The following is a 27,212-nucleotide window of genomic DNA, read 5'->3' on the forward strand; positions in this document are numbered from 1 at the left end:
GAGGAGAACCAAACACCCACATGGACAACCCCACACAGCTCCTGAACGCCACCCCCTTCCAATACAATTGTTGGATTTTCAAATCCAATCCATTGTGACATTTTTCATTTTGTGTTGTTGTCCCTCGGAGGCAGGTTTTGGGTGAAGGCCTTTGATAAAATGCTTATGTGGCCTTTAAGCCTGCTAGAAATTGTTAATATGTCAGTGATTACAGAAATTAGAGTACAGGTGCAAACCCTGGATTATTCCAAACACATTTCTGCTAAAACAATTCTGCATCTAGCAGAGCTATCCTCATCTAATAGCTGTTGAAGTATGTAAAGACGTGCCATGTTCAGCAGGGACCAAAACAGGAGTTCTAGTCAGTTTGAAGTGGTCTCTAGGGGGATCTAGGGGTAGTGGATTTAACATGGTGATACTGTGTGGTCAGTTGTACAGTAATCTGTTAGCTACACAGTCACATGGTTGTGGTGGCATCATCCATTTGGTTCCAACTTCACAAAGTGTCAGGAGTACAGTAAAACTCATCATCATGTTCTGCTCACAAATTTGAAATATGCATAAACATGCATTTCCATGTGGAAGGAAACAAAAGCCCTAAACAAATTCAAGGCTGGTGCTTTCAGTGAGAGTCTTCGTCCCCGAGGCCGGCAGATGGAGATTGATGTGTGGTCAATGCAGGAGTCCGTGTGGGCCTCCCTGTCTCCCCTCCCTTGATGTAAACAAAGCCGCTGTGCTGTGCCTGCTCTGCTCTGTGTGGCTAGTGGGCCTGCTGCAAACACACGGGTCAGGAGGCATTAAGCACTGGGAGTCTCCACGCTCCACTCCGGCATTTGGAACCACTCTGAACCTATCACAAATTCCTCAGTCTTGGCAGCCATTCAGTTTTCCCCTGCGCTCTCTCTCTCTTTCTCCAGCTCTCCCTCTCCCTTCTCTCTTTTCATCAGAGCTGGCAGTAGAACTGTAGTCTGCATTCTGCACTAATTAACAACCTTCAGAAGAAGACCACCAAACTGGTGAACTGGCACACTCTAAGCACACTTAGATTTCTTTCTCCATCCCTCCCTCTTCTTCCAAGCCCCTTATAAAGTGTATATCAGACAGACTGGACAGCCTCAGAGGAGACGGAACTCCACATACACTAAATCCCCACACACACAGCTCTCTATGCTTTCTAGAGTCACCACACCGCTGTTAACTCTTAAAGCTGGGTGGAAAAGCCACGGACGTCAGAGAGGTGAGCCAGCTCACATCAGAAGTACCCAGTGTGTGTCAGCCAATCAGGAGTGCTCATTGTGTAAGGTTGAGCTAGATAGCATCTCTCCTGACGAGCCATTAGGTCTGTGAACTTAAATGGAGTCCCAGTCCGAGGTCACCTGAGAGAAGAGCATAAGGCGACTGTGGGAATGAACTTGGACCAGGGACATAATGCATCCATGGACAACCTGTTGCTCATTAAAATAATCCATCTCAATTTCTCAGGCCGTTGACAATCAGCTTCTTTTCACATCGATGACATGTGAGGCCCTATAGGGTCCCCCTTCTGAATGGATCCATCACCTTTTCCATGTCTTCCCCAGTCAGACACATGTGTGCACTTGCAGGACACGTCCATCTCCCTGCATCATCCATCATCCCAGAAAAACAGCCAGACAGACGGGAGACACGGGGGCTCGTCCAACAGACCCCTGGTCTCCATGGTGACGCGTTCCAGAACACGTACATACTCATTAGCATAATTATTTTGTCTAATCGGCCAGGGCGCCATGCAGCCACCATCAAAGGGGACATCTGGGAGGTGGAAAGACTCTGGGGAGGAAGAAGAGTGATGGAGTTGGTCTTTTCCATTACGCATTGTCCCATGCCGACCAGTGTCTCCTGCATGCAAAAACCACAAGACACACACTAACCCTTACATGGAAGCTCTGAGGTCTGTGGGATCAATCAAGGCTCTGTTCGCTCACCCCATCCCTGCTGCCTTCCATCCTAAACTACCAGCATTCACACCACATAATGTCATACAAGAACAGAATTCAGACCAGAGCTCTTCAAAGAACCAGGCATTAAAATGAGCATTTCCATCACCAACCAACCATCCAAGCAAGCATACTTCTGTCACTCTCAGGGAGCCAGTAGGCACAGAGAGGGCATTTCATATGCTCTTTGTGACTCCTTATAAAGTTAATGTATCCAACTCCCAGGCTGGAGTGGACATGTACAGTAGCACTAATTCATGCTCTGTGCTAGTGTTTTCTCAGGATCTCAGTAAAAGTGAAGGGCATGGAGAAGCTGCAGAGTGACTGGTCACTCTCAACTCTCCCCTGATTTATTTATTAGGGATGACCATACCATTTAATGATCACGAGGAACCCGGCATGGAATGCACATAATGAATCAGTCATAACAGCCAAACTATGGAAGGTAACATCTCCAGCTGTAAATATAATTCCCCTTAAAGAAGCTGAAATATATTGATACAGGAGGTATGAAGGAATGCCAAGTAGACAATCTGTAAGAGCTGTTTGCCTTGTATCCCTTTCATATGATACAGGCGACTAGCCACTGCAAATTTACTTTGAAAAGCCAGCGGTAGGGAGAATGGGACAAGATGGGACAACAACAAGTGTGTTGGAGTGGAGCTGGGTAAGTGGACCGGGACGGTGCATTGTTTTGGAGGCTGGGCAGCAGGAGGCTATCTGGAGCTGCTGGGCGCAAGGCGAACCACTGGCCACGTGCACCTCGCCGAGGCCGCCATTAATTATTACATTTCATTCTAATATTGTGGGCATGCTTCATTATGCCCCAGGGGTCCGGGACCGCCTCACACCCGCAGATGCAGCGAGAGAGAGAGAGACCCCGGCTCCCGCACTCTTCACTGAAAAGCAGGATGAGGGACAAAAACACATTGTGCGTGGCTTTAAAAAGGGGCTTACAGCTGCTATGGAAGAAAAAAAACGTGCTTTTAGGAAAGAAAATAATGAATCCGCCTGCTGATACACCCTCAATGAGATCAAGAAGAGCACTGTACGCCAGCGCACCAATAGAAAGAGGAGAGGAAGAAAGGGATGAAATCAGAGGCAAATGACACTTGAGTGTTTGAAATAACGGACAGCTGCACAATAGAATAGAAAAAATGACTACAATCTGCACACGGATAGCTGAGTGAATAGACAGTTGAAAAGGACTAAATACATACACACAGATACAGTCAGTAAAAAAATAAATATATATACACTGCTCAAAAAAATAAAGGGAACACTAAAATAACACATCCAAGATCTGAATGAATGGAATATTCTTATTAAATACTTTCTTCTTTACATAGTTGAATGTGCTGACAACAAAATCACACAAAAAATATCAATAGAAATCAAATTTATCAACCCATGGAGGTCTGGATTTGGAGTCACGCTCAAAATTAAAGTGGAAAACCACACTACAGGCTGATCCAACTTTGATGTAATGTCCTTAAAACAAGTCAAAATGAGGCTCCGTAGTGTGTGTGGCCTCCACGTGCCTGTATGACCTCCCCACAACGCCTGGGCATGCTCCTGATGAGGTGGCGGATGGTAACCTGAGGGATCTCCTCCCAGACCTGGACTAAAGCATCCGCCAACTCCTGGACAGTCTGTGGTGCAACGTGGCGTTGGTGGATGGAGCGAGACAGGATGTCCCAGATGTGCTCAATTGGATTCAGGTCTGGGGAACGGGCGGGCCAGTCCATAGCATCAATGCCTTCCTCTTGCAGAAACTGCTGACACAATCCAGCCACATGAGGTCTAGCATTTTCTTGCATTAGGAGGAACCAAGGGCCAACCGCACCAGCATATGGTCTCACAAGGGGTCTGAGGATCTCATCTCGGTACCTAATGGTAGTCAGGCTACCTCTGGCGAGCAGTGCGGCCCCCCAAAGAAATGCCACCCCACACCATGACTGACCCACCGCCAAACCGGTCATGCTGGAGGATGTTACAGGCAGCAGAACGTTCTCCACGGCGTCTCCAGACTTTGTCACGTCTGTCACATGTGCTCAGTGTGAACCTGCTTTCATCTGTGAAGAGCACAGGGCGCCAGTGGCGAATTTGCCAATCTTGGTGTTATCTGGCAAATGCCAAACGTCCTGCACGGTGTTGGGCTGTAAGCATAACCCCCACCTGTGGACGTCGGGCCCTCATACCACCCTCATGGAGTCTGTTTCTGACTGTTTGAGCAGACACATGCACATTTGTGGCCTGCTGGAGGTCATTTTGCAGGGGTCTGGCAGTGCTCCTCCTGCTCCTCCTTGCACAAAGGCAGAGGTAGCGGTCCTGCTGCTGGGTTGTTGCCCTCCTACGGCCTCCTCCACGTCTCCTGATGTACTGGCCTGTCTCCTGGTAGCGCCTCCATGCTCTGGACACTACGCTGACAGACACAGCAAACCTTCTTGTCACAGCTCGTATTGATGTGCCATCCTGGATGAGCTGTCCTACCTGAGCCACTTGTGTGGGTTGTAGACTCCGTCTCATGCTACCACTAGAGTGAAAGCACCGCCAGCATTCAAAAGTGACCAAAACATCAGCCAGGAAGCATAGGAACTGAGAAGTGGTCTGTGGTCACCACCTGCAGAACCACTCCTTTATTGGGGGTGTCTTGCTAATTGCCTATATTTTCCACCTGTTGTCTATTCCATTTGCACAATAGCATGTGAAATGTATTGTCAATCAGTGTTGCTTCCTAAGTGGACAGTTTGATTTCACAGAAGTGTGATTGACTTGGAGTTACATTGTGTTGTTTAAGTGTTCCCTTTATTTTTTTGAGCAGTGTATATATAGACACACACACACACACACATACAAATGGACATGAAAAGATAAAGCTGTGCACAGATAAACAAAGAGATCACTGGAGCCATATACTTGCCTATAAGCAGGCCTACTATGATTGACTAGGGACATAACTGCCAACAATGCCAAACAAAATCAACACAAGGCATTCTTTGAAACTTCACCATGAAGGGAATGTTGTAGCTGTTGAGTTGAGTAGAAACATTGTGTTATTCTTCAGTGTTCAGGTTGTACGCTCAGGTTTGGAGCATGAGGCTTCAGCAGCTGCTGAGTCAATTTTCAGCCACTGATGTAGGGCTTACAGTGACAGTCGGGAGCATTCCACAGTACAGTAACCAATAACCACCCAGCCTCAAGTCTACATACAATACCCCATAATAACAAAGTGAAAACAGGTTAAGACATTTTTACAAATTTATAAAAAATGTAAAACTGAAATAGCTTATTTACATAAGTACTCAGACCTTTTGCTATGAGACTCGAAATTGAGCTCAGGTGCATCCTGTACCATTGATCACCATTGATCATCCTTGAGATGTTTCTGCAACTTGATTGGAGTCCACCTGTGGCAAATTCAATTGATTGGACATGATTTGGAAAGGCACTCCCCTGTCTATATAAGGTCCCACAGTTGACAGTGCATGTCAGAACAATAACCAAGCCATGAGGTCGAAGGAATTGTCCGTAGAGACACAGATGAGGGGAAAAAATAATTTAATCCAATCTGATTCACGCAGTGTCCTCTGAACAAATGTTGAGATGTGTCTACTTGAACTCTGAAGCATTTATTTGGGCTGCAATGACTGAGGCTGGTAACTCTATTGAACTTATCCTTTGCAGTAGTGGTAACTCTGGGTCTTCCTTTCCTGTGGCTGTCCATAAGAAAAACACTGGAGTAGGTGTGTCGAAACTTAACCGGTGCTGTGTGTGTGTGTGTGTGTGTGTGTGTGTGTGTGTGTGTGTGTGTGTGTGTGTGTGTGTGTGTGTGCACGCACAAGTGCTCCTTGGTCTGAATGTGTTTCTTGTGCTCGGCGGTGTGGAGGTGACTGGGTATCAGGACACACTCCTCCTGCTGCTCGCTACATAGCGCAGACATTTTCCATTCTGTCAGAGCGAGCACACTGGCTTCTTCCAAACTCAGCGCCACTTCATTAAATGACTTCAGACTCTTGGCAGAGGCAGTGGGAAAAGTCTATGTTAACTGTGTGTGAGAGATCCACTGGGCGGCCAACAAAGGCCATAGTTGTTCCCCTGCACTGGGTGCTGCTGAGGGGGGGATTTCTGGGACTAGCGCGGGGTAAACCTGGGCCTTGCACCACGGGCGACTCTGCATCCCCACACCCAGGCCCGGGGGAGTCTGACCCCTGTCCTATCTCGCCGGAAGCATGGTCAGAGCTGTGACCTAGTAAAGTGATTCTGTGCAACACCTGGTCCAGCTATGTATTGGAGGGGGGGGGGGGGGGGGTGAGCTAATGTCCCCCTGCAGGGTCCAGCAGGTTTGTTCATGTGTTTACAGAAGGTTGGTATGTTGTGCAGCAGGCAATGGCTGTGTTGAGAATCTTGCCGATGAATTGCACAATTTACTCATTTAGACGATTAGGTCATTAAAAAGAGGTCTGCAGAAAACATGCTGTAGGTACAGAATGGGCCGCGCGGGTAAGTCAGCATCAGCTGCTCTATACGTGTTTCTATAGCCAATTCATATACATCTGCAACCACATTGTTTTCCCTTAAATAACACTATATAAATATTTTATATTAGTGCATTACTCAGATTATCAGTGTATTAATTCCAGTCTGGATCACAAATTCAATTAATGCCCATTATTAACCAGCTGATGTAAGCATGCTGATGTAAGCAGTGTACACTTGGTGATGATGGATCTATGAGCCTTACACACCTGAAACTGAGTCCCATTGCAAAATGTAAAGAAATTTAGTCATTCTTATTCTTCGAGGGCTTACTTTTAACCCTCTCTCGGCTGGAGGTCGACCGATTATGATTTTTCAACGCCGATACTGATTATTGGAGGACAAAAAAAGCCGATACTGATTAATCATCCGATTTTTTTTTAAACATTTAAAAAAAAAATTTTAATGTATTTGTAATAATGACAATTACAACAATACTGAATGAACACTTATTTTAACTTAATATAATACTCAAATAAATAATGAAACATGTTCAATTTGGTTTAAATAATGCAAAACAAAGTGTTGGAGAAGAAAGTAAAAGTGCAATATGTTCCATGTAAGAAAGTTAACGTTTAAGATCCTTGCTCAGAACATGAGAATATATGAAAGCTGGTGGTTCCTTTTAACATGAGTCTTCATTATTCCCAGGTAAGAAGTTTTAGGTTATAGTTAATATAGTATTTATACGACTATTTCTCTCTATACCATTTGTATTTCATATACCATGCAGAGCAAGGGGAACAACTACTCCAAGTCTCAGAGTGAGTGAGGTTTGAAACGCTATTAGCGCGCAGCCCGCTAATTTTGACATAACATTGAAGGTTGTGCAATGTAACAGCAATACTTAAATAAAGGTGTAAAAAAAAAAATCGGTCAACTCTACTCTCGGCCATATATCATGGATTATATCATGGATTGGAGGGGGGGGGGGCTAGACTAAGCTACTTCAACAAACCCTAGTTATACAATGGTAACCTTCTATTGCAAAGTCGACATCAAGGGCATTTACATTTAATTTTTCAATGCAGAAAAGCAACTGTGGTGTCCTGATTTACTGCTTGTTTGGAAGAGGTACTGTAAAAGTGAAATGAGGAGTGTTGCGGTGCAAGTCGGTCAAGACAGCCAGGCCGCAGACAGGCCGCAGACAGGCCGGGGGCAGGCCGCAGACAGGCCGCGGGCAGGCCGCAGACAGGCCGGGGGCAGGCCGCAGACAGGCCGCAGACAGGCCGCAGGCAGGCCGCAGACAGGCCGCAGACAGGCCGCGGACAGGCCGCGGACAGGCCGCGGACAGGCCGCAGACAGGCCGGGGGCAGGCCGGACAGGCCGGGGGCAGGCCGCAGACAGGCCGGGGGCAGGCCGCAGACAGGCCGGGGACAGGCCGCAGACAGGCCGGGGGCAGGCCGCAGACAGGCCGGGGGCAGGCCGCAGACAGGCCGGGGGCAGGCCGCAGACAGGCCGCAGACAGGCCGGGGGCAGGCCGCAGACAGGCCGGGGACAGGCCGCAGACAGGCCGGGGGCAGGCCGCAGACAGGCCGGGGGCAGGCCGCAGACAGGCCGGGGGCAGGCCGCAGACAGGCCGGGGGCAGGCCGCAGACAGGCCGGGGGCAGGCCGCAGACAGGCCGGGGGCAGCAGTGAGAGATAGAGCTCTCCTGGGTCAGGAATCCATCACTTTCCACAGGTTCCCAGTCTGCCCTGTGGTTCCCACACCCCTCCTCCTCCCCCCGCTACCTGGCATCTCACACTGAGCAGGCACTCTCTGAACATAAACACACACACACACACACACACACACACACACACACACACACACACACACACACACCAGAATGGAAACATTGGCGTTAAGAAGAGATGCAGCCTCTCCTAATGCACTACACAGCTCAGCGTCACAGCCCAAGTGTTGAGAGAAGGGGTGAAGAGAGAAAAACAAGAGAGACACAAAAATGTTGGACAGAGAGAGGTGTTCATTTCCCCTCTAGCAGCCGTCATGTTGTGTGAGTTTTTGAAGGCTCCATGTGACAGCTGTCCTGTGCCGTGACCTTTCCCCAATCGAGTCAATTTATTTGTTCTAATTAACCTAGGTTGGGCCCAAATTCCTTCACTAATTATGCTATTCATCTTCCTGTGTCAAGGCAAAAAGGCAAGGCAACTTATCCACAGGAAGGTTTCTGGTCCCCTCAATGCAGGAAGGTGAGGGGTATCTCAGTGAGGGTTAACAGAGAGCACACACACACAGAGAGAGAGAGAGGGAGACACGCACACAGAGGACCAGGGTGTGGGATTATGGAGGAGCAATAATCAGAGTTCCTTGCCCTCTTTTTCCAGGCTGGCGGAGAAGCCCTTTCAATGAGCTGGTTCAGCCCAGACGAGCTCCAGCCAGCTACAGCGTCTGTTTATGTAGACATTGTGGACTAATTTCAAGCCCTGAGCCATGCAGTATTTTGCTGGGATTTTTTTTCACAGGGAATGTGTACATCACCGAGCTACAGACCTGAGCTCCACACTCTGGGGTTGTTTCGGCCAGGAAGACAAGCGGGCAGAGAACTAACCAAACTCCCTACCTGGAGTCGCACAGAAGGATTAAGAGAAAATAATGAAGAATAACACAACAACAAGAGCACAGTTCTTCTCACAGTATAGTTTTCGCAAATTATTTGAATATGTCGCATGGGAGAAAATAATGAAGCAGTGGCAAATGACTGACTCACAATCATTACTTAATAAGGGTCAAATGGTGCACGCCACACTTCTTCAGAATTTGAAAACACAATGTAGAAAGAGGGTAGAATTGATATTAAAGTCACATAAATTGTTGCATCAGTGCCTATCAAAGTCCCCAATAATCGTTGATAAAGTTGCAAAGGGGTGAAATTACATAGTGTGGTTGGTAATAGATAAAGAGATGATACTTTACTCAGTGTTAAGTAAACATGCTTGAGGTTCATATCTTTTCACAGCCATCAATTTATTTAGACTGCATTATGTTGTGTATTGGTAGAACTTTGCTGCCACCCAGTGGTAATGAGTATGCATGTTTGAAAGAGAACTGAATACAGTTTAAGTGATGTCCTATCCTTTCAAGAAGGTTAACAAACAGCTGAGGAAAGTGCAAACATACAATGACACTGTCTGCTGTGTAAAATGCATTACCAATAATAATCACTTTCACATGGACATTAACCACCATTAATTACCTTACATAAAGATATACATGTAACTGCCAAAATAATGGAAACACTTGAGTAAATGAGGGATACAAAGTGTATTGAAAGCAGGTGCTTCCACACAGGTGTGGTTCTAAGTTAATTAAGCAATTAACCTCTACGGGATCGGTGTCGTCGTCCTGTGGCAAGTAGTTTTGTGGTTGTGGGCATTAGTTTTTGTCAGTAGTTGTGTGGTTGTGGTCAGAAGGTTTGTGGTTCAGTAACTGTGATCAGTAGTTGTGTGATTGTGGTTAGTAGTAGTGGTCAGTAGTTTTGTAGTTGAGGTCAGTAGTTGTGGTCATTAGTTGTCTAGTTCAGTAGTTGTGGTCAGAAGTTGTGGTCATTAGTTGTGTGGTTCAGCAATTGTGTAGTTCAGTAGTTATGTTGAGTTATGTGGTTGTGGTCAGTGGTTGTGGTCAGTAGTTTTGTGGTTGTGGTCAGTAGTTGTGTGGTTTTGGTCAGTAGTTGTGGTCACTCTTAATCCTCATCATCATTGTTGACTACACTGCCGCATGTGCTCCTCTGCATTAAAAAAATATATACAATATTCTACCTTTATTTAACTAGGCAAGACAGTTAATAACAAATTCTTATTTTCAATGACGGCCTAGGAACAGTGCGTTAACTGCCTTGTTCAGGGGCAGAACAACAGATTTGTACCTTGTCATCTGTGAGTATCCATAGCAACGGCTCCATTTGGGCTGCTCAATGATGAGACACTTAGCTATCTTTTTGTCAATCTAAATTCTGAGAAACAGCTGTAAACTTTTATTGGTAGAAGATATCTGTTCCAATTTTTTAATTGAAAAGCAGAGAAATAGAGGAAGGTTTCAAATGCTCTAAGGTTCTGTCTAACTTGCTGGGGAAGTGGTACAAATGTCCATTGTTTATAAATAAAGTTACAGAAAATGTTGTTGCAGTTATAAAAACAGCTGTAATTTTGTATCAGAATGAGATATTTTTGTTCAAATTAAAGATTTGAATAGCAGAGAAGCTGATTTGTGTCAAAAGTTACATTGTTGCATTTGCAGTGAATGGAATGTCGGAAGTGATGCTATCACAATGGGGCATTTATAATCTTGAGGAAATGCCATGAAAGTGAATGAAGATGGATTTAAAAAATGACAAAGTTTAATATTTTAAAAAGTAAAAAAGATATGAAAAATTTGTATTCGAGCACATTATTCCAGACCATTTATGACTTTTCTAGCTTAAATGTTGGAGGAGTAGCGTTACAAATAATAATAATACTATTTAAAATGGGACGTATGACGTTTGCTTCGCAAGTCCCATTAATAATTAATCTTGAATTAAATCCCATCTGGGCTATGTTTTAGCACTGCTTCAACACACAAGAGAAATACTAAATAGACAGTTGAAGGCATTGGTCAAAATATCAGCTAAGGAAACAAAATAAACAAGACTACTGTTACAAGATTACAAAAAAATCAGCACAGGATGGTTCTGAGTTTTGATAGAATCACCCAAGACTATCTCTGAGTAAACCACAACCATCTGAAAAATGACATGACAATAGAGGTTAGGGGAATTGGCTGGGCTTACACCACATAAAGACGGGCAAAAAAGTATTTAGTCAGCCACCAGTTGTGGAAGTTCTCCCACTTAAAAAGATGAGAGAGGCCTATAATTTTCATCATAGGCACACTTCAACTATGACAGACAAAATGAGAAGAACAAAAAAAAATCCAGAAAATCACATTGTAGGACTTTTTATGAATTTATTTGCAAATTATGGTGGAAAATAAGTATTTGGTCAATAACAAAAGTTTAACTCAATACTTTGTTATATACCCTTTGTTGGCAATGACAGAGGTCAAACGTTTTCTGTAAGTCTTCACAAGGTTTTCACACACTGTTGCTGGTATTTTGGCCCATTCTTCCATGCAGATCTCCTCTAGAGCAGTGATGTTTTGGGGCTGTTGCTGGGCAACACGGACTTTCAAATGCTTCTTACGAAGCCACTCCTTCGTTGCCCGGGCGGTGTGTTTGGGATCATTGTCATGCTGAAAGACCCAGCCACGTTTCATCTTCAATGCACTTGCTGATGGAAGGAGGTTTTCACTCAAAATCTCACGATACATGGCCCCATTCATTCTTTCCTTTACATGGATCAGTCGTCCTGGTCCCTTTGCAGAAAAACAGCCCCAAAGCATGATGTTTCCACCCCCATGCTTCACAGTAGGTATGGTGTTCTTTGGATGCAACTCAGCATGCTTTGTCCTCCAAACACGACGAGTTGAGTTTTTACTGACCATATGACATTCTCCCAATCTTCTTTTGGATCATCCAAATGCTCTCTAGCAAACTTCAGACGGGCCTGGACATGTACTGGCTTAAGCAGGGGGACACGTCTGGCACTGCAGGATTTGAGTCCCTGGCGGCGTAGTGTGTTACTGATGGTAGGCTTTGTTACTTTGGTCCCAGCTCTCTGCAGGTCATTCACTAGGTCCCCCCGTGTGGTTCTGGGATTTTTGCTCACCGTTCTTGTGATCATTTTGACCCCACGGGGTGAGATCTTGCGTGGAGCCCCAGATCGAGGGAGATTATCAGTAGTCTTGTATGTCTTCCATTTCCTAACAATTGCTCCCACAGTTGATTTCTTCAAACCAAGCTGCTTACCTATTGCAGATTCAGTCTTCCCAGCCTGGTGCAGGTCTACAATTTTGTTTCTGGTGTCCTTTGACAGCTCTCTGGTCTTGGCCATAGTGGAGTTTGGAGTGTGACTGTTTGAGGTTGTGGACAGGTGTCTTTTATACTGATAACAAGTTCAAACAGGTGCCATTAATACAGGTAACGAGTGGAGGACAGAGGAGCCTCTTAAAGAAGAAGTTATAGGTCTGTGAGAGCCAGAAATCTTGCTTGTTTGTAGGTGACCAAATACTTATTTTCCACCATAATTTGCAAATAAATTCATAAAAAATCCTACAATGTGATTTTCTGGATTTTTTTTCTCATTTTGTCTGTCATAGTTGAAGTGTGCCTATGATGAAAATGACAGGCCTCTCTCATCTTTTTAAGTGGGAGAACTTGCACAATTGGTGGCTGACTAAATACTTTTTTGCCCCACTGTACATACATACATACAGTTGAAGTTGGAAGTTTACATACACCTTAGCCAAATACATTTAAACTCAGTTTTTCACAATTCCTGACATTTAATCCAAGTAAATATACCCTGTCTTAGGTCAGTAAGGATCACGACTTTATTTTTAGAATGTGAAATGTCAGAATAATAGTAGAGAGAATGATTTATTTCAGCTTGTATTACTTCCATCACATTCCCAGTGGGTCAGAAGTTTACATACACTCAATTAGTATTTGGTAGCATCAAATACAAATTTTCAGTCAAATGTTTCGGGTAGCCTTCCACAAGCTTCCCACAATAAATTGGGTGAATTTTGGCCCATTCCTCCTGACAGAGCAGGTATAACTGAGTCAGGTTTGTAAGCCCCCTTGCTCACACACGCTTTTTCAGTTCTGCCCACAAATTTGCTATGGGATTGAGGTCAGGGCTTTGTGATGGCCACTCCAATACCTTGACTTTGTTGTCGTTAAGCTATTTTTCTACAACTTTGTAAGTATGATCGGGGTCATTGTCCATTTGGAAGACCCATTTGCAATCAAGCATTAACTTCCTGGCTGATGTCTTGAGATGTTGTTTGAATGTATCCACATAATTGTCCTCCCTCATGATGCCCTCTATTTTGTGAAGTGCACCAGTCCCTCCTGCAGCAAAACACCCCCACAACATGATGCTGCCACCCCCGAGCTTCATGGTTGGGATGGTGTTCTTCGGCTTGCAAACCTCCCCCTTTTTCCTCCAAACATACTGGTTATGGCCAAACAGTTCTATTTTTGTTTCATCAGACCAGAGTACAGTTCTCCAAAAAGTACGATCTTTGTCCCCATGTGCAGTTGCAAACCGTAGTCTGGCTTTCTTATGGCGGTTTTGGAGCAGTGGCTTCTTCCTTGCTGAGCGGCCTTTCAGGTTATGTCGATATAGGACACATTTCACTGTGGATATAGATACGTTTGTACCGGTTTCCTCCAGCATCTTCACAAGGTCCTTTGCTGTTGTTCTGGGATTGATTTGCACTTTTCACACCAAAGAACGTTCATCTCTAGAAGACAGACTGCGTCTCCTTCAAATAAAATAAAATGTTATTTGTCACATACACATGGTTAGCAGATGTTAATGCGAGTGTAGCGAAATGCTTGTGCTTCTAGTTCCTACAATGCAGTAATAACCAACAAGTAATCTAGCTAACAATTCCAAAACGACTACCTTATAGACACAAGTGTAAGGGGATAAAGAATATATACATAAAGATATATGAATGAGTGATGGTACAGAGCGGCATAGGCAAGATACAATAGATGGTATTGAGTGCAGTATATACATATGAGATGAGTATGTAAACAAAGTGGCATAGTTAAAGTGGCTAGTGATACATTTATTACATAAAGATGCAGTAGATGATAGAGTACAGTATATACGTATACATATGAGATGAATAATGTAGGGTATGTAAACATATTAGGTAGCATTGTTTAAAGTGGCTAGTGATATATTTTACATCATTTCCCATCAATTCCCATTATTAAAGTGGCTGGAGTTGAGTCAGTGTGTTGGCAGCAGTCACTCAATGTTAAACAGCCTACTCCAGTGGCTGTTTAACAGTCTGATGGCCTTGAGATATAAGCTGTTTTTCAGTCTCTCGGTCCCAGCTTTGATGCACCTGTACTGACCTCGCCTTCTGGATGATAGCGGGGTGAACAGGCAGTGGCTCGGGTGATTGTTGTCCTTGATGATCTTTATGGCCTTCCTGTGACATCGGGTGGTGTAGGTGTCCTGGAGACCTCACTACCCTCTGGAGAGCCTTACGGTTGTGGGCGGAGCAGTTGCCGTACCAGGCGGTGATACAGCCCTGCTGCGCCTTCTTCACGATGCTGTCTGTGTGGGTGGACCAATTCAGTTTGTCTGTGATGTGTACGCCGAGGAACTTAAAACTTACTACCCTCTCCACTACTGTTCCATCGATGTGGATAGGGGGGTGTTCCCTCTGCTGTTTCCTGAAGTCCACAATCATCTCCTTAGTTTTGTTGACGTTGAGTGTGAGGTTATTTTCCTGACACCACACTCCGAGGGCCCTCACCTCCTCCCTGTAGGCCGTCTCGTCGTTGTTGGTAATCAAGCCTACCACTGTTGTGTCGTCCGCAAACTTGATGATTGAGTTGGAGGCGTGCGTGGCCACGCAGTTGTGGGTGAACAGGGAGTACAGGAGAGGGCTCAGAACGCACCCTTGTGGGGCCCCAGTGTTGAGGATCAGCGGGGTGGAGATGTTGTTGCCTACCCTCACCACCTGGGGGCGGCCCGTCAGGAAGTCCAGTACCCAGTTGCACAGGGCGGGGTCGAGACCCAGGGTCTCGTGCTTGATGACGAGCTTGGAGGGCACTATGGTGTTAAATGCCGAGCTGTAGTCGATGAACAGCATTCTCACATAGGTATTCCTCTTGTCCAGATGGGTTAGGGCAGTGTGCAGTGTGGTTGAGATTGCATCATCTGTGGACCTATTTGGGCGGTAAGCAAATTGGAGTGGGTCTAGCGTGTCAGGTAGGGTGGAGGTGATATGGTCCTTGACTAGTCTCTCAAAGCACTTCATGATGACGGAAGTGAGTGCTACGGGGCGGTAGTCGTTTAGCTCAGTTACCTTAGCTTTCTTGGGAACAGGAACAATGGTGGCCCTCTTGAAGCATGTGGGAACAACAGACTGGGATAGGGATTGACTGAATATGTCCGTAAACACACCAGCCAGCTGGTCTGCACATGCTCTGAGGGCGCGGCTGCGGATGCCGTCTGGGCCTGCAGCCTTGCGAGGGTTGACACGTTTAAATGTTTTCCTCACGTCGGCTGCAGTGAAGGAGAGTCCGCATGTTTTAGTTGCGGGCCGTGTCCGTGGCACTGTATTGTCCTCAAAGCGGGCAAAAAAGTTATTTAGTCTGCCTGGGAGCAAGACATCCTGGTCCGTGACGGGGCTGGTTTTCTTTTTGTAATCCGTGATTGACTGTAGACCCTGCCACATACCTCTTGTGTCTGAGCCGTTGAATTGAGATTCTACTTTGTCTCTATACTGACGCTTAGCTTGTTTGATTGCCTTGCGGAGGGAATAGTTACACTGTTTGTATTTGGTCATGTTTCCAGTCACCTTGCCCTGATTAAAAGCAGTGGTTCACGCTTTCAGTTTCACGCGAATGCTGCCATCCATCCACGGTTTCTGGTTTGGGAATGTTTTAATCGTTGCTATGGGAACGACATCTTCAACGCACGTTCTAATGAACTCGCTCACCGAATCAGCGTATTCGTCAATGTTGTTGTCTGACACAATACGAAACATATCCCAGTCCACGTGATGGAAGCAGTCTTGGAGTGTGGAATCAGATTGGTCGGACCAGCGTTGAACAGACCTCAGCGCGGGAGCTTCTTGTTTTAGTTTCTGTCTGTAGGCAGGGATCAACAAAATGGAGTCGTGGTCAGCTTTTCCGAAAGGAGAGCGGGGCAGGGCCTTATATGCGTCGCGGAAGTTAGAATAGCAATGATCCAAGGTTTTTCCAGCCCTGGTTGCGCAATCGATATGCTGATACAATTTAGGGAGTCTTGTTTTCAGATTAGCCTTGTTAAAATCCCCAGCTACAATGAATGCAGCCTCCGGATACATGGATTCCAGTTTGCAAAGAGTCAAACAAAGTTCATTCAGAGCCATCGATGTGTCTGCCTGGGGGGGGGGAATATACACGGCTGTGATTATAATCGAAGAGAATTCCCTTGGTAGATAATGCGGTCGACATTTGATTGTGAGGAATTCTAAATCAGGTGAACAGAAGGACTTGAGTTCCTGTATGTTGTTGTGGCCACACCACGTCACGTTAACGATGAAGCATACGCCCCCGCCCCTCTTCTTACCAGAAAGATGTTTGTTTCTGTCGGCGCGATGTGTGGAGAAACCAGCTGGCTGCACCGACTCCGATAACGTCTCTCCAGTGAGCCATGTTTCCGTGAAGCAAAGAACGTTACAGTCTCTGATGTCCCTCTGGAATGCTACCCTTGCTCGGATTTCATCAACCTTGTTGTCAAGAGACTGGACATTGGAGAGAAGAATGGTAGGGAGTGATGCACGATGTGCCCGTCTCCGGAGTCTGACCAGAAGACCGCTTCGTTTCCCCCTTTTACGAAGTCGTTTTTTTGGGTCGCCGGCTGGGATCCATTCCATTGTCCTGGGTGAAAGGCAGAACACAGGATCCGCTTCGCGAAAGTCATATTCTTGGTCGTACTGATGGTGAGTTGACGCTGCTCTTATGTTCAGTAGTTCTTCTCGACTGTATGTAATGAAACCTAAGATGACCTGGGGTACCAATGTAAGAAATAACATGTAAAAAAACTAAAAACTGCATAGTTTCCTAGGAACGCGAAGCAAGGCGGCCATCTCTGTCGGCGCCGGAAGTGCCGTATGACGGCTGCGTGGTCCCATTGTGTTTATACTTGCGTACTATTCTTTGTACAGATGAACATGGATGGGGGCTGAATAATTTTGCACGCCCAATTTTTCAGTTTTTGATTTGTTAAAAAAGTTTGAAATATCCAATAAATGTCGTTCCACTTCATGATTGTGTCCCACTTGTTGTTGATTCTTCACAAAAAAATACAGTTGTATATCTTTATGTTTGAAGCCTGAAATATGGCAAAAGGTCGCAAAGTTCAAGGGGGCCGAATACTTTCGCAAGGCACTGTATATATATATACACACACACACACACACACACACACACACACACACACACACACACACACGGTCAAGTTTGGACACACCTACTCCAGTGTTTTTCTTATGGACCGCCACAGGAAAGGAAGACCCAGATGTACCACTACTGCAGAGGATAAGTTCAATAGAGTTACCAGCCTCAGAAATTGCAGCCCAAATAAATGCTTCTGAGTTCAAGTAGACACATCTCAACATCTGAAGTCATTTAATGAAGTGGCGCTGAGTTTGGAAGAAGCCAGTGTGCTCGCTCTGACAGAATGGAAAATGTCTGCGCTATGTAGCGAGCAGCAGGAGGAGTGTGTCCTGATACCCAGTCACCTCCACACCGCCGAGCACAAGAAACACATTCAGACCAAGGAGCATCTGTTCCCCAGCCACCTACAGCACACGTACAGCCTGGATGGAGCTGCAGCAATATGCACAGGCACACTTGTGCGTGCACACACACACACACACACACATACACACAGTACCGGTCAAGTTTGGACACACCTACACCAAGGTTTTTCTTATTTGGACCGCCACAGGAAAGGAAGACCCAGAGTTACCACTACTGCAGAGGATAAGTTCAATAGAGTTACCAGCCTCAGAAATTGCAGCCCAAATAAATGCTTCAGAGTTCAAGTAGACACATCTCAACATCTGTTCAGAGTACACTGCGTGAATCAGATTGGATTAAATTATTTTTTCCCCTCATCTACGCACAATACCCCATAATGACAAAGCAAAAACAGGTTTAGAAAGGTTTGCAAATATATATAGGGGAATTCTCAGCACTACCACAAACGCATCAGTAGCATTTACAAGAAAGAGAAAAAAAAACAATGAGCCACTCCTTAAAGCAGCTGCGATGACTGCCACACACACACAAAAAAACATTTACTGATCACTTCACAACCTACTGTACCCTGTCAAAAAGCTTTCTGGCGTATTGCTCTGAACAAATGAAAATATTAGTATTTTACCATAGGCTTTATGTTACAAATTATAACTTGAAGCTGTCACAAGTACAACGTATAAAAATTAAAAGAAAAAAATTTAAAAGACCCTTTAATGTTTGTATACTTATTTCTGTGTCACTGCGGTGATATCTCTTTGTTGGGATTTGAGATACGACAGGAAATGGTGACGTCAATCTGTTTCTACTAAAGCGGTTTGATATCTGAAGGGCAATTACACAATAACAGATGAGACTCAGATTATTCACTTCAAAATGTATACACATTTACTTGAAGAACTGTGTAGATGCAAAGTTTGGTAACAGAATGGCAGGACAAACCGTCACTCTGTTACCAAACTTTGAATCTCCACTGTTCTTCAAGTAAATTTGTTTTTGAAAAGTTTTAAATTGTTAAAAGTAGTCTTTGGTTTTGCAATCATTGGTTTTTGTTTGACAAACATTTTAAATGGAAAATCTGAGTCTCAGCATCATTCTGTTACCATGGAATTGCCCAACATTGACTTATGAAAGTGAAAAAAATGTGTCATTTCCTTCTTGAAAATTTAAAAAAAAAGATTCCAGATAATGCCATTTCTGTCTGCATCACACTGCAAAGTTGTGATTTCACACAAAGAAAAAATATTCCTGTGAATGATCATTTTTGGGTTCGAGCTGCTGAACAAGTATAACAAAGGCATTCTAAGGGAAATTATTTTGGTGATTGTAAAATAGAAAAATATATTCTCCACATAGCGTTGTATGAGATCTTCAGTTTCTTGGCAATAGCCTTCATTTCTCAGAACAAGAATAGACTGACGAATTTCAGAAGAAGGTTATTTGTTTCTGGCCATTTTGAGCCGGTAATCGAACCAACAAATGCTGATGCTCCAGATACTCAACTAGTCTAAAGAAGACCAGTTTTATTGCTTCTTTAGTCAAGACAACAGTTTTCAGCTGTGCTAACATAATTGCAAAAGGGTTTTCTAATGATCAATTAGCCTTTTAAAATGATAAACTTGGATTAGCTAACACAACGTGCCATTGGAACACAGGAGTGATGGTTGCTGATAATGGGCCTCTGTACGCCTATGTAGATATTCCATAGAAAATATGCAGTTTCCAGCTACAGTAGTCATTTACAACATTAACAATGTCTACACTGTATTTCTGATCAATTTGAAGTTATTTTTATGGAGAAATAAAATGTGCTTTTCTTTCAAAAACAAGGACATTTCTAAGTGACCTCAAACTTTTGAACAGTAGTGTATATATATTCCAGACTGACATTGCTTGTTCAGATTATTTTTTATTATTTTGGGGATTTGTGGGTATTGTTTTGTATTGTTAGTGTATTCTCATCGACGGGGCTGTAGTGGAGCAGGTTGAGAGCTTCAAGTTCCTTGGTGTCCACATTATCAACAAACTATTATTGTCCAAACACACCAAGACAGTTGTGAAAAGGGCCAGGCAGGGACACGTCATGTCCCCAGCCCCCGCTGGTCCTCAGAATACCGCACTGCTAGAAACATAAGTATATTACTGCATCTTCGAATACATCTGCAAAATATGTGTTCGCGTCCATTCAAATTTGATATCATGTACTGTATATACTAGAATCTCAGACACACCGTATCACTGTATTCTGGCTCTAATATATAGTTGAAGTCGGAAGTTTACAAACACTTAGGTTGGAGTCATTAAAACTTGTTTTTCAACAATTTTACAAATTTCTTGTTAACAAACTATAGTTTTGGCAAGACGGTTAGGACATCTACTTTGTGCATGACACAAGTAATTTTTCCAACAATTGTTTACAGACAGATTATTTCACTGTATCACAATTCCAGTGGGTCAGAAGTTTACATACACTAATTTGACTGTGCCTTTAAACAGCTTGGAAAATTCCAGAAAATGATGTCATGGCTTTAGAAGCTTTGGATAGGCTAATTGACATCATTTGAGTCAATTGGAGGTGTACTTGTTGATGTTTTTCAAGGACTACATTCAAACTCAGTGCCTCATTGCTTGACATCATGGGAAAATCAAAAGAAATCAGCCAAGACCTCAGAAAAAACATTGTAGACCTCCACAAGTCTGGCTCATCCTTGGGAGCAATTTCCAAATACCAGAAGGTACCACATTCAACTGTACAAACAATAGTATGCAAGTATAAACACCATGGCAACACGCAGCCGGCATACCGCTCAGGAAGGAGACGCGTTCTGTCTCCTAGAGATGAACGTTCTTTGGTGTGAAAAGTGCAAATCAACCCCAGAACAACAGCAAAGGACCTTGTGAAGATGCTGGAGGAAACGGGTACAAAAGTATCTATATCCACAGTGAAACGAGTCCTATATCGACATAACCTGAAAGGCCGCTCAGCAAGGAAGAAGACTACGGTTTGCAACTGCACATGGGGACAAAGATTGTACTTTTTGGAGAACTGTCCTCTGGTCTGATGATACAAAAATAGAACTGTTGGGCCATAATGACCATCAGTATGTTTGGAGGAAAAAGGGGGAGGCTTGCAAGCCGAAGAACACCATCCCAACCGTGAAGCACGGGTGTGGCAGCATCATGTTGTGGGGGTGTTTTGCTGCAGAAGGGACTGGTGCACTTCATAAAATAGACGGCATCATGAGGGAGGAAAATTATGTGGATATAATGAAGCAACATCAAGACATCAGTCGGGAAGTTAAAGCTTGATCACAATTGGGTCTTCCAGAAGAACAATGTCCAAAGTTGTGGCAAAATAGCTAAAGGACAACAAAGTCAAGGTATTGGAGTGGCCATCACAAAGCCCTGACCTCAATCCCATAGAAAATTTGTGGGCAGAACTGAAAAAGCGTGTGCGAGCAAGGAGGCCTACAAACCTGACTTAGTGACACCAGCTCTGTCAGGAGGAATGGGTGAAAATTCACCCAACTTATTGTGGGAAGCTTGTGGAAGGCTACCTGAAACGTTTGACCCAAGTTAAACAATTTAAAGGCAATGCTACCAAATACTAATTGAGTGTATGTAAACTTCTGATCCACTGGGAATGTGATGAAAGAAATAAAAGCTGAAACAAATCATTCTCTCTACTATTATTCTGACATTTCACATTCTAAAAATAAAGTGGTGATCCTAACTGACCTAAGACAGGGACTTTTTACTAGGATTAAATGTCAGGAATTGTGAAAAACTGAGTTGAAATATATTTGGCTAAGGCGTATGTAAACTTCCAAAAGTACCAGTCAAAAGTTTGGACACACCTACTTATTCAAGGGTATTTAGTCAAAACTATGAAATCATACATATGGAATCACGTAGTTACCAAAAAAGTGTTAAACAAATTCAAATATATTTTATATTAGAGATTCTTACAAGTAGCCACCCTTTGCCTTGATGACAGCTTTGCACACTCTTAGCATTCTCTCAACCAGCTTCATGTCACCTGGAATATATTTCAATTAACAGGTGTGCCTTGTTAAAAGTTAATTTGTAGAATTTCTTTCCTTCTTAATGTGTTTGAGCCAATCAGTTCTATTATGACAGGGTAGGGGTGATATATAGAAGATAGTCCTATTTGGTAAAATACCAAGTCCATATTATGGTAAAATACCAAGTCCACAGCTCAAATAAGTAAAGAGAAATGACAGTCCATCATTATTTTCAGACATGGTCAGTCAATGCGGAACATTTGAAAAACTATGAATGTTTCTTCAAGTGCAGTCACAAAACCGTCAAGCGCTATGATGAAACTGGCTCTCATGAGGACCACCACAGGAATGGAAGACCCAGAGTTACCTCTGCTGCAGGGGATAACTTCGTTAGAGTTACCAGCCTCAGAAACGCAGCCCAAATAAATGCTTCACAGAGTTAAAGAAACAGACACATAACAACATTAACTGTTCAGAGGAGACTGCGTGAATCAGGCCTTCATGGTTGAATTGCTGCAAAGAAACCATTACTTAAGGACACCAATAATAAGAAGAGACTTGCTTGGGCCAAGAAACATGAACAATGGACTTTAGATCTGTCCTTTGGTCTGATGGGTCCAAATTTGAGTTTTTAGTTCCAACCGCCGTGTCTTTGTGAGATGTTGAGAAGGTGAACGGATTATCTCTGCATGTGAGGTTCCTACCGTGAAGCATGGAGGAGGCGGCGTGATGGTGCTTTGCTGGTGACACTGTCAGTGATTTATTTAGAATTCAAGGCACACTTAACCAATGGCTACCACAGCATTCTGCAGCGACACGCCATCTCATCTGGTTTGCGCTTAGTGAGACGATCATCTGTTTTTCAACAGGACAATGACCCAACACACCTCCAGGCTGTTTCAGGGATAATTGACCAAGAAGCATAGTGATGTAGTCGATCAGATGACTTGGCCTCCACAATCACCCGACCTTAACCAAATTGAGATGGTTTGGGATGAGTTGGACTGCAGAGTGAAGGAAAAGCAGCCAACAAGTACTCAGATATACAGTTGAAGTCGGAAGTTCACCTTAGCCAAGTATATTTAAACTCAGTTTTTCACAATTCCTGACATTTAATCCTAGTAAAAATTCCCTGTCTTAAATCAGTTAGGATCACCAATTTATTTTTAGGATGTGAAATGTCAGAATAATAGTAGAGAGAATTATTTATTTCAGCTTTTATTTATTTTATCACATTCCCAGTGGATCAGAAGTTTAAATACACTCAATTAGTATTTGGTAGCATTGCCTTTAAATTGTTTAACTTGGGTCAAACGTTTCGGGTAGCCTTCCACAAGCTTCCCACAATAAGTTGGGTGAATTTTGTCCCATTCCTCCTGACAGAGCTGGTGTAACAGAGTCAGGTTTGTAGGCCTCCTTGCTCGCACACACTTTCTCAGTTCTGCCCACAAATGTTCTATGGGATTGAGGTCAGGGCTTTGTGATGCCCGCTCCAATACCTTGACTGTGTTGTTCGTAAGCAATTTTGCCACAACTTTGGAAGTACGCTTGGGGTCATTGTCCATTTGGAAGACCCATTTGCGACCAATCTTTAGCTTCCTGACTGATGTCTTGAGATGTTGCTTCAATATATTCACATAATTTCCCATCCTCATGATGTCATCTATTTTGTGACGTGCACCAGTCCCTCCTGCAGCAAAGTACCCACACAACATGATGCTGCCACCCCATGCTTCACGGTTGGGATGGGGTTCTTCGGCTTGCAAGCCTCCCCCTTTTTCATCCAAACATAACGATGGTCATTATAGCCAAACAGTTCTATTTTTGTTTCATCATTTGTTTCATCAGAGGAAAATTTATCCAAAAAGTACAATCTTTGTCCCCATGTGCAGTTGCAAACCGTAGTCTGGCTTTTTTATGTCGGTTTTGGAACAGTGGCTTCCTCCAGCATCTTCACAAGGCCCTTTGCTGTTGTTCTGGGATTGATTTGCACTTTTCACACCAAAGTACGTTTATCTCTAGGAGACAGAACGCGTCTCCTTCCTGAGCGGTATGACAGCTGCGTGGTCCCATGGTGTTTATGCTTGCGTACTATTCTTTGTACAGATGAACGTGGTACCTTCAGGTGTTTGGAAATTGTTCCCAAGGATGAGCCAGACTTGTGGAGGTCTACTGTTATTTTTATGAAGTCCTGGCTGATTTCTTTAGATTTTCCCATGATGTCAAGCAAAGAGGCACTGATTATGAAGGTAGGCCTTGAAATACATCCACAGGTACACCTCCAATTGACTCAAATGATGTCAATTAGCCTATCAGAAGCTTCAAAAGCCATGACATAATTTTCTGGAATCTTCCAAGCTGTTTAAAGGCACAGTCAACTTAGTGTATGTAAACTTCTGACCCACTGGAATTGTAATAGAGTGAATTATATTTGAAACAATTGCCTGTAAACAACTGTTGGAAAAATCACTTGTGTCATGCACAAGGTAGATATCCTAACTGACTTGCCAAAACTATAGTTTGTTAACAAGACATTTGTGGAGTGGTTGAAAAACTAGTTTTAATGACTCCAATCTAAGTGCATATAAACTTCCGACTTCAACTGTATGTGCGAACTCCTTCAGGACTTTTGGAAAAGCATTCCTCATGAAGCTGGTTGAGAGATTGCCAATAGTGTGCAAAGCTGTCATCATGGCAAAGGGTGGCTACTTTGAAGAATCTCAAATATAAAATATATTTTGATTTGTTTAACACTTTTTTGGTTACTACAGGATTCCATATTGTTATTTCATAGTTTTTATTTGTTCACTATTATTCTACAGTGTAGAAAATAGTAAAAATAAGTATCCTGCAAGGTAGACACTACTATATAACTATAAATAACTAGGCCTACACACAAACCTCTCCCTTCCTGCCAGAAGACAAAGTGTTCCAATCCTGAGCCCTTCTGACAGGAAGCTTTAACCCTCCCCCCGAATCCCCCGTCCTTCACTAGAGGTGGCGTACCGAATATGTACAGTGCCTACAGACGTCATGTTGTACAATGAAGGCGGTGCCCACATCCTTTGTTCTAGCCCCAGACCTAAGATGGCTTCTACATCTTCCCACCTCCCCACTGGTGTCTGTAGCAGAGTAACGACAGGAAGAAAAATTACCTACTAGAGCTTTTCTGTTCTGAACTAATAACTTGAAGTAGAAAATCACACCAAGTTTTCCTTTGGTATTTTACATCTTTGAACTGTGGAATTGTTGTACAAATCTCTCCTCTGGGACCCCCAGCTGTTCCATGTGTTTTGACTATTCCACATCTAGCACGCCTGATTCAACTTGTCAGTTGAGGTTTCTAACTTGCAAATGTTCTACATAGTTTGCGCAGAAAACTTGGTAATTAACTACAATTACCATAATCTATTGCATGGTAACTTGTCCGGTCTGTGTTTCTTTTAAGCCTGCTATGTAAGAGAGAAGAATGCTTGATCAGGAGGGGATACATACATATAGCAGTTTCTTCGCTAGGTATCTCTACCTGAAAATACATGATCTAACTGAGTGATAGCTGGTATTCAGCAGTCATAAAAGTATGCCTTATTTACTTTGAAAAACTACTAAAATAGTGATTTTGTCAGACAGCATAATAAAGTAATCAAATAAAACAAATAATATACATATCAACTGAAATATTTTCTTAAAGTAATATGAATAACTGATAGTTGATAAATGATAAGCTGTCATGGGCAGTCACTACCATAATGGGCCTTTTATTAATTGTTTTATTCTGTCATTACAACATTCAACATAGTGCATTTAATGTTGAAAACAATAATTGAAAATCATGATTATTTTTTAATAATCGAACCAAAACCGAAGCACTACTAATAGCCTCCCTATTTTTCCTTCCTTCCATTTGTTAACTATTAATTCCATCAAGAAATATATTAGGGAAATAGACACATCCAAGTAGCCTAAGTCATTAGTCCAGTCAGTCTCCATTCAAGCAAGACTCCATTCAAGTAAGACTTCATTCAAGTAAGACTCAGATGTTCAAGTCCATCTTTTTTATTTATTTAAGAAAGTAAGTTAAGAACAAATTGTTATTTACAATGACGGGCAGTAGGTTAACTGCCTTGTTCAGGAGCATTACACCAGCTCTATTGTCACGCGCATCATTTGGACTATGCAGGCTCGTTCACACAATCTGAACACATCTGGAACAAACCCACAACCTTTCTCAATTTCGAAAAGCATTTAACGCTGCATAGGATTAATGGTAAAGTAACTTTTATATTGTTACAAAAAACGCCGTGGCTGATGAGCAGCAATGGACTTGTGTGAGCCACAGCTGTAGCGGACACCTACAGCCACACATTTGACAGTCGTAACAAAGCAGCGAGATGCAGAATCTTGCGGAGCCTCTTTGCTCCAGCAGCGGGAGAACTACAGATTTGCGCAACAATGGGCTGGCGATTATCACGACAGTTTTGTGGTTGGTTGTTATTGAAGAACAATTACAGCTGAAAATGTAGCTTTGGGACACAACATCGAGAGTCTGTGCTCCCGATGTTGTATCCCAAAGCTACTGAAAACATGTTTTTTTGTGTTACAATAGTGAAAAGGGGGACATTAATTGTGTAATTTATGCTGTTCACGGAATTTGTTAACTCTCACCGGATGTCTGCCAAAAATTGTACTTGCGCTCGAGCTAAATCCATCAACAGCCTAACGTTATTACTATCAGCCTATGATTGATGTAGAAAGATATATATTTTGTAGAAAAATGTTTTGTGACAAAATATACCCTAGTTTTCCCTTAGTCTTACCTTAGTGAAGTCTTCAAGTCCTGCGTTGTTTCCAACGATAAATCTCTTTTGTAATGATAAAATAAATTGTTTTTCACACAACGTGCAAGACTTGTTTACAAAGTTTCTGCCAGATCTCCGATTGGTCCCCGTAATATAAAGGCAACGCCCCAAACCCGTCACTGTCGGATAATTACTATAGCCTAAACTGTTTCATCAAAATTACACTAGGTGGTGGTCTTTACCCAAAATTGAAGAACAGTATAGTGGGATACCGTTAATGGTTTATAAATATAGCCCAAATCCACTTACGAATAGTTCATGGACACTTTTACTGACAGTTGTGGATGCTTTGCGTGATGTATTGTTGTCTTTACCTTCTTGCCCCTTGTGCTGTTGTCTGTGCCCAATAATGTTTGTACCCTGTTTTTTGTGCTCCTACCATGCTATGTTGTTGTCTTAGGTATCTCCTTATATGTAATTTTGTGTTGTCT

General features: G+C 43.3%; 2 protein-coding genes across 2 annotated transcripts in view; both read right to left on the reverse strand.

The window, feature by feature from the left end:
* The window catches only part of ccnd2a (cyclin D2, a), a 278,864-nt gene extending 252,017 nt beyond the window's left edge, over positions 1-26,847 (reverse strand). Inside the window, exon 1 of the mRNA XM_036957791.1 lies at positions 26,740-26,847. The gene's annotated coding sequence lies outside the window, so the exon portion shown is untranslated. The remainder of the gene's footprint in view (positions 1-26,739) is intronic.
* Positions 7,632-10,418, reverse strand: LOC118936857 (keratin-associated protein 10-8-like). Its single transcript, XM_036934360.1, has 2 exons — positions 10,383-10,418; positions 7,632-8,168 (listed from the first exon to the last, which is right to left on the reverse strand). The coding sequence occupies exons 1-2, from the start codon at positions 10,416-10,418 to the stop codon at positions 7,632-7,634; spliced, it is 573 nt and encodes a 190-aa protein (XP_036790255.1).
* Positions 26,848-27,212: the final 365 nt, after the last annotated feature.

This window comes from Oncorhynchus mykiss, chromosome 2, assembly GCF_013265735.2.
Source record: "Oncorhynchus mykiss isolate Arlee chromosome 2, USDA_OmykA_1.1, whole genome shotgun sequence".
NCBI classification, from domain to species: domain Eukaryota; kingdom Metazoa; phylum Chordata; class Actinopteri; order Salmoniformes; family Salmonidae; genus Oncorhynchus; species Oncorhynchus mykiss.